Genomic DNA, 13,049 nt, shown 5'->3' with positions numbered 1-13,049 from the left:
AAAAGCCTCTGGTTGTAGGAACAATAAAATACGACGATTATTGGAAAACAAGCCAATACAATATACACATTTCAATTTGGTGACATATGCCCAACAAAAGATAGACTACAAATACTGGCAGGAACTCATAAAGGGATTTGAACTTGCTGCTGGCCACAGTCAAAGAGGTGCCAGAATCGAAGGAACAAGGATGGGACACGTGGAGTGGGAGAGAACTCAAAGTGAGGTATAGATCCGAAGGATCACAGGAGGCCAGGAGCTGCAGGATTCTCTGCCAGAGATGCCCACTGCCCCCTCATAAAGGCTGGAATGTTAGAGATGGGTGGGCTTCAGAGTCATCTGAACCGTTCTCCTCCTTTTATGGGACAGGCCTCTAGTATGGTGCAGAAGTTTCCTTTCAGCAAGGGACACCTCTGTTTACTGCAATTGGGTTGCTTCTAGTGAGTGAAAGAGGAAGATGGAAAGCACAAAAAGGGAAGCAGATATAACACCGAGCACAGATATAAAATAGGCAGCCTGAATAGGACTACCCATGCGGGTGGAGCAAACGATATTAAAATCAGTCAAGCATGCCAGTGGAGGTCCCTAACCCAGTCCGACATAGCAACCTTCAGCTACTCTTCAGAATTCTTGGTTCTAGAGCCTACATGTTTGCAGCCTCCAGTGCCTCGTTCTCATCTCCATCCCAAGCCCTTCAACCTCCAGTGGCTGAATAGCATATGTATATGCTATACATACATACATACATACATACATACATACATATGTGTGTGTGTGTGCACGCACGTGCGTGTGTGTATATATATAAATTATATCTATATATAATTCCCTTTAAATCAATCCATCTCAAGAGTGGAAATTCACTCTTAGAGAAAAGGGAAATTATAGAAATACTTTTGCAACCCCATGAGTGGAAAATAAAGCTCGGGTATTGACTACAGTATCAAATCAATAGCCCAGGTATCTCTAGTATATTAACAGTTTCAAACAAATGGCCTTGTCCTGCTTAGGGTTTTAAAAGGGAAACTTTACTTGAGATAGAGACATGCTTAGAAAAACATGATTAGAAAATGTAATTCTAATCCTGATTTTGAGTATAATTATTGTTCCAGCCTAAAATTGTCTTTTTATTAATAAAATTTAAGACTTGCTGTAGTCTTATATAGCATTTTCATTATGTTTCTGGGACCAGGTAGTATTCTCTACAATAATGTAGCTTCATTTTTACTACAGAAGTCAATGGTACAATTATATTTTGATTTACAAAATTCACTTTACAGCCACATGTTCAAGAAAGATCTCTTCTATAAAATAAGACGCTAAAAAGTAAGTGATCTTGGAAAAGGGACAAGTTTTAGATGTCTCTTAGTACAAACTCTTTCCCATATAGGAATCCATTTAGTTACACCCTTGATGCTCAGTTTCTGCTGGAATAATCGCCAGAACAGAGGTCTTGTTGGTGAAGTGGCCTCAACCAAGACTGGACAGCTCGAATTACCACAAGGTCTTGAACCTTTCCCCTGGCAATAGCATCCCTGTGGTGTAGTCTTTTAGAGAAAGTTTTATCTCACTTTCACATGCCAGTATTAAAAATCTTTGAAGGCAAGTATACTGCCTTGGTTTTTGAAGATCACACCAATAGAACTATTGAAAGTGTATACTTACAATATTTATCCATTTAAAAATATTTTCTCCCCTTACTATAACTATCTCTGCATGAAGCTATTGATTTCAATATCTTAACCAAAGGTCTTGGTACTTATCTACACAATGGAAACAATAACTATTTTAAGAGGCAATAAAACACTTTTTATTGTTGGGACACTCATTGCATGCTAAAACTAGCTAAGACTGCAGGTTCTAGAGTCAGATCACTTTGTGTTCAAATTCTTGCTCTGCCACTTAGCTTGGTTTCTGCTGGTGCTGTCCTGAGCATTGAGTGTCATAATGTGTATGAAGCACTTAGGATAGGGTCTGGCTTGTAATGAGTGCTCAAAAACACAGCTACTGTCCCATGCCACCCCATTCTAATCAGTGAATAAGTGTGGTTCTTAGAAAACTTCAGATTGGTAACAGGGTGCTTATATTCATAATAATATCTCTACTAATTATTCCACCCTATTCAATGAGTTTCAGAGGTGATTAAAAATCAATGGAGTAGATGGGTGGATCACCTACCTACAGTTAAAACACTTGGAACATCTTACAGAATACCAAATCACCAACACCATTGCTTTTTGGCATTAAAGATTTTTGAGTTGTTTTTTAGCACAGCTTAAGGCATTGTAGAAATTGATATATAAATGGGTCACAGTGGAAACTTTGATTGAGGAGGAATTAACTTGTGAAGGAAGTTTTAAAAGAATGCAACAGAAATGCGTCATGGAAAATGTTTTCTTCTGATATTTTTAAGTTTTGAAGAGAGAACTACATGAACAACGAGAGATGCAGAGTTTAGTAATATAGTCAAAATTTATCACACAGGTAATTCACCAACAGGTAGATTCTTGCTTTTCATGGTAATCAGACTTACTGTTTAAATATACAAATAGCCCTGTATGCCAGTGGGAAAGCAGCAAGACTTACCTCATGAGGAATGTAATCAGGAGGGAGTTTACTGAGCATATCTTCAGATAATCTATAAACAATGGCCTCCCGGGTCTCTCCCACGCCACCTCCACTCTCTTTGGGTTGAATGTTGGTAATTGTTTCAAGAACAGCAGAAGCAGTGTTACTCTGATACCTAGTAAAAAGAGTGAGCTGTTCAGCATGTTACAGGGAAACACGTAAGAGATAAGTGTCAAAGCTAAAATGAACCGATAGAATCACTTAAATCAAAGCAAGCTACAAAAAAAAGAAGAAGAAGAAGAAGAAAAGTTAACTACCATCAACCTAGAGGAACGAAAGAAACTAGAAATCCATTCTACTGCCTCCTAATAGGACATCAAGAACATCACTGAAATGAAACACTCGCCATCTTCAAGGAAAGAGACCCCAAAACGCCCTTGGAAATCCAAATCGCTGCTTCACCATCTTGGTTGTAGCTAACCTGACCACCTCATGCTTAACAGTGGGCACACCTCCTTTCACTCTCCCCTGCTATAGACTGGTCATAAGAGTCTATCATTATAGGACAGCTTGTTGGTTCAAAGAGGACCACTCATATTTCCTCACTGAGTTATAAACTATTAAAATGTTTTTGTCTTTTCTGTTTTGTTTTCTCATTTTTCCACTGGTTTTATGATTTCCAGGGAAATCTATTGACACCCATCAGCTCCACCTGTTCAAATGCAGCCATGCATCTTTAAATCCATTTATTCAATAAAGATTTACCATGTACCAGGCACTGAGCTAAGTTCTAGAATATGGCAGGGAATAGGACACAGTTCTGTTCTCTAGTGGAGGAGATAGATATTAGACAATCCCATTCTAACAAGTGCTGTGGAGGGAAAGAACAGGATGCTTTCAGAGAGGTTTGATTCTCTCAGTCCCACTCTCTAGCTTTCTTTCAGGTTGACCAGATACTCTGAGATGCATGAATTTAGTCTCTGTCCCTGAGATGCTGGGTTGACCAGTTACCTGGACATTTGAGTAGAAATGTGTGTGCAGGTGGGTGGGGGGCGGGGTGCTGTATGTGCATGTGTGTGTGTATGTGTTCGTGTGCCAGAGGTAATTTACACTAGAAGATTAGTAAAAGTTAAAAAGTCACATGTAAGCTGAGACCAGAAGGATGAACAGGTCAGCCAGGCAGTGGGGTGGGGTGGGATGGGAGGCAGAAAAGGACATTCAGATAAGAAGTAAGGGCAGGGGTGAAAACGGTTTCAGTGCATTTGAGGAACAGAGATAAGGCCAGTGACGTTGGAGCCAGTGAGATAGGAGGAGCGATGAGGATGGAGAAGAGGCAGGAGCCAGACCATGCAGGGTTATATGGGAACTTGTAGGATTCTGAATACCACCCTAAAGGCAATGGGCAGTCACTGAAGATTTCCCTAGCCAGGTGTGACTTGGTCAGATTTAAATTTCTCAGCCTTTTCTGAACTCCTAATTTATCATCTATACATTTCAAATCATTTTATTTTGGAGGATTATTGTTTTGTTTGCTAATTTTGTCTCTTGTCCAGATGTCAACCACATTCATATTTCCTTTTGTAGATGTGAGAGGCAAATCTAAAAGGGATTCAGCAAACTCTTGAGATTAGTGACTTCTTTTTCTGTTTTATTTTCTTAAACAGAAAACAAGCCATTGTAATATGGAAATATATATCCAAATATTATACGTGCATACCTTTTAATATAGCAATCTTACACCTAAGAATTCATCCTTAAAAAGAATGAGACATTTGACATTTCCATTTCTGACAGCATGGTACAAATGTTACTGTGAACCACCCTTCTGAAACAACTAAAACTTCAGGAGAACATATGAAAAACATCCTTTTAAAAACATCACCGAACTGGCAAGACAATAAAAAATCCTCAGGGTCAAATAAAATGAATGCTGGAAATAAAGTGAATGCTGGAATCCAGAGAGATAAAGCCAGATTTTACCCTGGGGGCATCAACTAACTGGTGTTTTTGAGTTTCTGTTTGGATAGTGCAATGAGACAGGGGAGAAGCCCTCATACCTGAGGTGGAAAGCATAATAGGAAATTCCTACATAAATCTGGGACCCCACAAGGCTACAACCTCAGTATAAGGGTACACTAGAAAGTAACCTCCACCTGTCAGAAGAAGATGATCGGTAACTTGTTCTATCTAGCTTAGCACTAAGTGGGGGAAAAATCTTTCCTGAAAATTCTGAATTTACCATGTTTGTGATATTAGTTAACATTTACTCATATTACCTGTGCAATTTGGAAAAGCTCAAGCCAAGAATTTATTTTAAGGTGGTCCTAGGAAGTCCTAGGTGGCAACTGATAGAAGCAAACACAACTCTTTCCTGGAACAATATACCTTTGACTCAGGTCACAAATAATCCAACAGTTAATTTCCAATAGACATAAGCTCAAAGTCAAAAGTTTAAAAAGTTATAAGGAAACAAGGCGATGTGAGAAAGAGCCAGTAGAAACAACAGAAAGCAGAATCAGACCTGTAGAGATCTTAAGTGACTTTTCAGATGCACATTATAAAATACTGTATTTGCGATATTGAAGAGTTTTAAAAGGAGACTGAAAATACAAGTATTAAAGAGGAAACTATAAACGTGAATAGCATATTTGAAAAGGAGTCAAAAAGAAGTTCTAGAAATAAAACATAACTAAAACTTAAAACCTATACTATTTATTGCTGCGGTAACAAATTGCTGCAAAGTCAGCAGCTTAAAACAAAACAAATTTATTATTTTACAGTTCTGTAGGTGCTAAATATGACACAGGTCTCACTGGGCTAAAATCAACACATCAGCAAGGCTGGGTTCCTTTCCGTAGGATGTAGGAAAGGATCCATTTCCTTGCTTATTTGGGTTGTTGGCAGAATTAACTTCCTTGAGGTTGCAGGACTGAGGTACCCAATTTCTTGCTGGCTGTCAGCTGAAGGTCCTTCTCAGCTACTAGAGGCCGCCTGCACTTCTTGGCTTATGGCCCACTTTCTATATTTGCAAAGCCAGTAATGGCAAGCCAAATTCCTCCCAACCTTGGACTCTACATGTAGATACATCACAGTAAAACCATAGAATACCAAAAACAAAACGAACATCTTAAAAGGAGCCAGAGAGAAAGAGCAGATTATCTAGAAAGAAATAACAATTACACTGGCAGTCAATTCCTCAACAGCAGCAATGAAATCCAGAAGAAAACGGAATAGTGTCTTCCAATTGTTAGGATAAAATAACTATATACCTATAATTGTGTGCCAAACAAAACTCTCTTTCAAGAATTAAGGCAAGAAAAAATATTTGAATAAACATTTCATCAAAGAAGAAATACAGATGGTCAATAAGCACGTGAAAAGATGTTCAGTTTCATTATTTATTAGGAAAAGCAAATTAAAACAACAATGTAATACCACTTCACACTTACAAAGAATGGTTATGATCACAAGATACATAATAACAAATATTGGCAAGGATGTGGAGAAACCTGAACCTTCGTAATTGCTGAGGGGATTGTAAAACGGTGCAGTCACTTTCTTTTGTTTTGTTTTTGAGACAGAGTCTTACTCTGTCGCCCAGGCTGGAGTGCAGTGGTGCTCACTGCAACCTCCATCTCCTGGGTTCAAGCAATTCTCGTGCCTCAGCCTCCTGAGTAGCGGAGACCACGGGCATGCACTACCACACCCAGCTAATTTTTTTTGTACTTTAGTAGGGAGGGGGTTTCACCATTTTGGCAAGGCTGGTCTTGAACTCCTGAGCTCAGGCAATTCGCCCACCTTGGCCTCCCAAAGTGCTGGGATTACAGGCATGAGCTGCCACTCCTGGCCTGATGCAGTCACTTTGGAAAGCAGTTTGGCAGTTTCTTAAGATGTTAAGAATAGATTATGACCCAATGACCCATTAACTACATAACATTCCTAGTTATCTACACAAGAGAAATGAAAAGACATGTCCACACAAAGACTTGCACACGAATGTTCATAGCAGTATTCTTAACAGCCCCAAAGTAGAACATGCCCAACTATTCATCAGCTGGTAAATGCATAAACAAAATGTGGCACTGGCATACTATTTGGCAATAAAAACCAAGGAGGTATTAATATGCGCTACAACATGGATGAACTTCAAAAACATTATGTTAAGTGAAAGAATCCAGACATAAAAGATCACATAATGTATAACTCTGCTTATGCAAAATGTCCAGAAAAGGTAAATTTACAGAGACAGAAAGTAGATTAGCAGTTGCCTGAGGCTAGGGATGACAGTCTGGCACAAATGGGCCTAACATTTCTTTTTAGAGTGATGGAGATCTTATAACACTATATTGCAGTGGTAAACTTACTAGAAATCATTTATTGTCCACCTAAAATGAGACAATTTAAGATAGGCAGATTACATCTCATAAAAGCTGTTTTTCAAAAAAGAAGGGCAAAATAAGGCATTTTCATACAAAAATAGAAGAGTTTATCATCCATAAAAGAATGTCCCCCTCATGGGAGAAATTCTAAATGGTATACTTTAGAAAGGTGGGAGGTTATTCTGTTGGAAGGTTTGAAGTATAGAAAAGAATGGGCCAATGCATAGGTAAGTCTAAATAAGCATTATAGTATAAAACAATCATTGTATGTCTAATTGTGGGATAATAAAAGATAAAATTAAAATACTGAAATGTCAGGAGGAGAGTCACTGTGGCTAAAGTCATCTAAGAGAAAGGAAAGTGAACATACTCATTTTATTTATTATTTATTTAGTTTAAAGAGACGGGTTCTCGCTCTGTTGCCCAGGCTGGACTCAACACTCTTGGGCTCGAGCAATTCTCCTACTTCAGCTTCCCAAGGTGCTGGGACTACAGGTACACGCCACCATGCCTAGCATAAATATATTAATTTTAGACCTAAATAAGAACTGACGTTAAAATTTCTAGGGTAACTAGTAAAAGAACAGAAACAGAGTATGTAATTTCCAAACTAGCAGAAGAGAAAAAAAATGAAATGGGAAAAGTCTTATTTAGCAAAAGCCAAAAAGGAAGAAGAAGAAAAGAAGCAAAACATAGAAAGAGTGGCGTAAAAAAGCAACATTGTATATTTGTCCTTTACATTTTAAATACAGTATACATATTCTTTTGTATTTATTCAACGTTTAATAAGGCTGTTTTAGAAGCAATTATCAGACAAGTGTACAAAGATGAATCTATATGACTTTATAACAGTATTTGTAGTAATAAATCCTGGTAAAGCTTTATAAAAATCTATATAGCCAATAAAAATGGTGATGTAGCTGTATATTCATTGATCATGCGGGGTGTCATTGGGGGATTATAGAATAAAATAACATGGCACCAAACAGAGTTATGGTATGATCTAATTTTGTTGTTAATATTGTGCTTATAGGCACAGAAAAAAATCTAGAAGGATATTTTTGCAGTAGGATTTTTGTATGATGAGCTCTTTCTGTAATTATTAGTTTCTTTTTTGCTCTTTATTTTTCTGTATTGTTTATGCTTCTCCATAAGAATGTAGGACTTTTAGAATAAAGAATATTAAAAATCATTTTCAGTTTGAAAAACAGAGAAAAATAAATCCCCATAAGGCAAAGTCCATCATAGTTGTCAAGAAGTTAACAGAGATAAATCAGGGACAAATATTTCAGGTTCACTGAGATGCATCTTACAAACTCTTACTCTTTATGCCCCACCAGAAAGCGCCCCCTTCTGCCTTTTCTCTGCAGCGTATGGAAAGAGAGAATTGCACCCTTCTCTCTCCTCCTTCCCTGGTGTGAGTTCCACAGCCTTTTGTGAAACTTGCCACACGAATTGGCAGAATCCTAAGAGGCTGCTGGGAAAGTTAACCAGGCTTCTTTGCTTATGAAAAAGCTGCGTTTGGGGGGAGTAGAGGAAACCCTATACAGCAGCCTTTGGATTCATTTAAGAATAAAGCTGGAGAATGGAGGAGATGCTCTGTCTTCAGCATTTTCATTTGATTAGCAGCTAGAATGCCACATCTGGACCCAAACATGCATACCTGAACTATCTGCATCCTTTCCAAAAGTCATGCTATGATAAATGCATAAGGTGTCATGCTTCACATACAGAACTTTCAGTCAGCTATGGTGATATGAGGGTCCTAATATCAGATCTAGCAAGTGTTTGTAACTCCATCCAGAGTTGGGATATTAGCTTCATATTACCTTTAAATACATGACTTTCCCAGTAAGGATCAATGAAGTAAAACCCGATTTTTAATGAACAAAAATTGACTGTACAGTATATTTTAGATATAAGTTAAAATTCTTTTACTGTTTCTGTGAGCAACCTCTATTCAGATGTTGGGGATTTGGAATATCGCAGAAGACACTTATCTTAAAAGTTAACACACGAACACAATATTCTAGTAAAATGACACAAAAGGCATTTGAGACCCATTCCTACATTTTGAAATATGGCACAATCCCAGTTTTAAAAAGTCATATAAAGTACTGTATAAGAAAAATACAAATAAGTCTGAGAAGAAAGTTCAATGAAAATAGCTGATGAGACAACAAAATGAAGTTAACAAAAGTCAAGGATCCACGTTACTATATACATTTTCAGAAATTTAAATTTGTATGTGATTCATATTACTCCATGAGCTCTCTCTAGCATTAGGTACACTACAGATAGAATATGTGGATGAACCGCTATGTTAGGGAAGACAGACGGGTGTCACCATCGCTGACATCTTACAGAGAGCCATGAAATACCAGGTAAGCCTGGGTAACATTGAACCTCTGACTTTATCATGAACTCTGTGCATCCACATTTCCCTGGAGCCCCAGAGCTCTTTGTTTCCTATATCAAACAAATCCAAAACCTTATGATTTTAGTTCTCCCTTATCCCTCTCCTGGACTGCTCCTTGCCCCATCTACTTTAGTGACATCAATATCTGCCCAGTTGCCCAACTGAGAATCCTCAGAGATGGCTTCCTCCTTGCTGTGACTCCCCAGACCTTTTTAGTTTCCAAGCCCTAGTTCCAAATCATTTCCAGCGTCCCCTCCCCGTGACCCACCATCATCCCCACTGCCTTCAGTTCTGCCCCTAACTTCCTGATCATCTTCTGTGTGCGGCACTGCCATCACCTCCTAACACATCCTTCTGCTCCATCCACTGTTCCAAGGTAAGTTTTGACATTTCAAAAGTGATTATTGAATGTATTCAAAGACTCCCCATAACCTTCAGGATGAAATCTGAAGTCCTTCACGTGGCATACAAACCTTTTTCATCACTAAGTCTTTTTCTATCTCCAGCTTCTGCTCTTGCTTCCTTCTTTCTTCTTCCCACACTCTACCCTGTGCTGTGAGTTACCTGAAGCTCATCAAGCATTCCATGACTCCCCTCATATTTCTTTGACTGTTCCCAGGCTACCTCCACAGCCTGGAATGCTCTGCCCTCATTTTTTCATTGATTATAGCTCATTCCTAACTAGCTATTAATATTAAGCTCAGCTTAGATGTCTTCACCTCTAGACAGCCTTCCCTAGACTTTCTCCCTATGTGTGCGCATAGCTCTCAGTGCTTGCTTTTACTGTTGTACTTGTCATTCTGTACATGATGACATGCTTGTTTATCTTCATTCCAACTTCAGCCTGAATTACCTGATGGCAGGAAAAGGCTTAAATCTCTGTATGCAAAATGCTAATTCCCACCAACTCATGCAAGCAGAAATGGCCATGCAGAAGGTAGAGTAGGTTAAGTAGATTTAAATAAATGATTAAATAACCGTATTCCAATTTAAAATATTGCCCCAAACTCTTTTGGCAAAACCTTCAAAAGCCACACTCTGCATTGGCCACTCCGCTCTTTAAGCACCCACCTCCCTCATGCTTTAGGCATACTGGACCTGGTTCCCAGAACACCCCACACACATTCATGTTTACATTCCCTTTCCTTCCTTGGATTGTTCCTTGGTGTGTGCGTCCCAGTCTGAGTCTTGGTCCTTAATGCTCATTATGTTCCTCTTCTTTGCACTCTGTCCTTGACCACAGTCCTGCAGTCACTTCCTTCCCACCTCATCTCCAATCTGAGAAACTCCTGCATGTCCTTTAAGACAGCAGTCCCCAACCTTTTTTGCACCAGGGACTGGTTTTGTGGAAGACATTTTTCCATAGACTGGAGGGGAGGGGGCAGAAAGCTTTTGGGATGATACAAGCACATAGCTTTTATTGGGCACTTTATTTCCATTTTTATTACATTGTAATATATAATGAAGTAATTATACAACTCACCATCATGTAAAATCTGTGGGAGCCCTGAGCTTGTTTTCCTGCAACTAGACGGTCCCATCTGGGGGTGATGGGAGACAGTGACAGATCATCAGGCATTAGATTCTCATAAAGAGTGTGTAACCTAGGTCCCTGGCATGGGTGGTTCACAGTAGGGTTCTCGCTCCCATGAGAATCTAATGCTGCCACTGATCTGACAGGAAGCGGAGGCTCAGGTGGTAGTGCTCACTCACCTGCTGCTCACCTCCTGCTGTGTGGCCCAGTTTCTAACAGGCCACGGACTGGTATTGGCTTGTGGCCCAGTGGTAGTGGACCCCTGCTTTAAGGCACAGCTTAAATGGAGCCTCTCTCACTAGCTTTCTTTGATCCCTAAGTTGGAATTGATTGCTCCTCCACCTGTGTTATCATAGCAATGTATACATACCCTGATTTTAGAGTTTACCATATTGTACCTCATCAGCATTTGCCATTCATCATCTTCCCCAATAGATGATGTGCTCCAAGAGCACGGACTGCATCTTACTCATCTTTGTATCCCCAGGTTAGCCAGACAGTAAGTTCTCAACAAATGTTTGTTTGTTGAATTGAGGCCAATTGGCTTACATTTTATTAAACCTTAAATATAAAGGACAGCAATTCTTCAATATTTAAAGGGCATGAAAATTTACTTATTCCTTCTTATGGTAAAAACATAGTCTATTGTTATTATTGTTTTTTGACTTCCTGGCACCTTTCAATGTGTGTGTGTGTGTGTGTGTGTATAAATGCCTTATTACAACTTTTGTATTCATTTCTAATAATGAATTAGGAACATTCATTTCTAATTATTATATATCTATTATATAATATGACAATACAATATAATAATAAATACATTTATAGATATTAGAAATATCTATCTATCTCCCTCTTCTTGAGTCTTTGACAATTGATAAGTGCATTTGTTTTCATAGGATATTTTCACAGGATTCCCCCTCTCAGAGTTACTTGTATTTTTCTTATACTTTATATGACTTTTAAAAACTGTGATTGTGCCCTACTTCAAAATTCAGGAATGGGTTGCAAATGTCTTTTGTGCCATATATACATAGTCCTCAAAACACAGGAGAATCAGAAAGCTATAATTTGAGAGTGAAGTAAAACTATTCTTCTTCTTATATTATCAATGCAGATCTTTAATGATTAAAGACAAGAAAACCACAGTAAATTTCCATTCATGCTAAGAAAAGCAGAGTTCATGATTCCTACCTGTTCTAGCTACAAATTAAAAAAAAAAACATAAAGCCCCCATATCCAAATTCTCAGGTGCTCTCTGTCGCCTTCAGCTTGAGCCCTCTGTGGAAGCGTGCTCAGCACCAGGGGCTAGGTCCCAACAGCGCACACCATTGCAGCGATGACCATTTTGCTCTCTGCTGACTCTGGCAAGTTCACTGGTGCTCCAAGGAGAGGCTGATGGAGATGCTGCTGCTGCTAGATCCCACCTAATAAATCACTTTCATGGTGAGTGATTTAATTTTTTATGAGATGATCTGAACACAGGCCTCAAAACATAGATGTTGGGAAGAAGCCTTGAAAAGTTGATCCACTGTGAATAAGAGCTAGCCAAGCTCTCCCCAGCACACATTTTATTATGCACAGAATGTCATTCCCTGGTATTCTAGGGCTGAACAACTCACATTTCTTTTTCCACAATGTGATTTTATGTTTGCAAAGATATGAAAGGCAGAAGCCTAGTTAGCTAGCTATAACAGAGAATTGCAAATCTCTCTATAGGCCACAAAAGCCCAAGAGCTTTCAGGAGAACAGTCCTCATAAGTGCTTTGAGATGAAGAACAAGAGCTATAATATTCCTTGAGGGTTGGTTCTAAGTTATTTCTTGAAGAAAATTTCTCTTTAGAGTAAATATGGGAAGAAGCTCAGATTGCCCTTGTAGCTTGGTGGTTCTGGGAAGTCAGGGTCATGGATAATAGAAATGCAAAACAACTGAAAAACAGAGCTGTCTATGAAATAAACAACTACCTAATGAGATATTAGTGCACCATAATATCCAAATCAGTCTAGATTTACACACATCTTTGCACATGAAATATCAATGAGCATAAATTTTTTAAAAAATCTAAATCTCAAAAGTGTCCTCGAATACTCAAAGGAATACATTTCAGTTTGTATTGCATTGAAATGAATATAAAGGTTGTAATAAGGC

General features: G+C 38.7%; 1 protein-coding gene across 1 annotated transcript in view; it reads right to left on the bottom strand.

The window, feature by feature from the left end:
- DNAH8 (dynein axonemal heavy chain 8) overlaps positions 1-13,049 on the bottom strand; it is a 317,387-nt gene that overhangs the window by 19,183 nt on the left and 285,155 nt on the right. The window contains exon 89 of the mRNA XM_030796747.1: positions 2,587-2,743. Coding sequence (XP_030652607.1) covers positions 2,587-2,743 — 157 coding nt within the window. The remainder of the gene's footprint in view (positions 1-2,586; positions 2,744-13,049) is intronic.

This window comes from Nomascus leucogenys, chromosome 17 (genome assembly GCF_006542625.1).
Source record: "Nomascus leucogenys isolate Asia chromosome 17, Asia_NLE_v1, whole genome shotgun sequence".
NCBI classification, from domain to species: Eukaryota; Metazoa; Chordata; class Mammalia; order Primates; family Hylobatidae; genus Nomascus; species Nomascus leucogenys.
The sequence above is the reverse complement of the archived record's forward strand: the minus strand, read 5'-3'. Positions and strand labels throughout refer to the sequence as shown.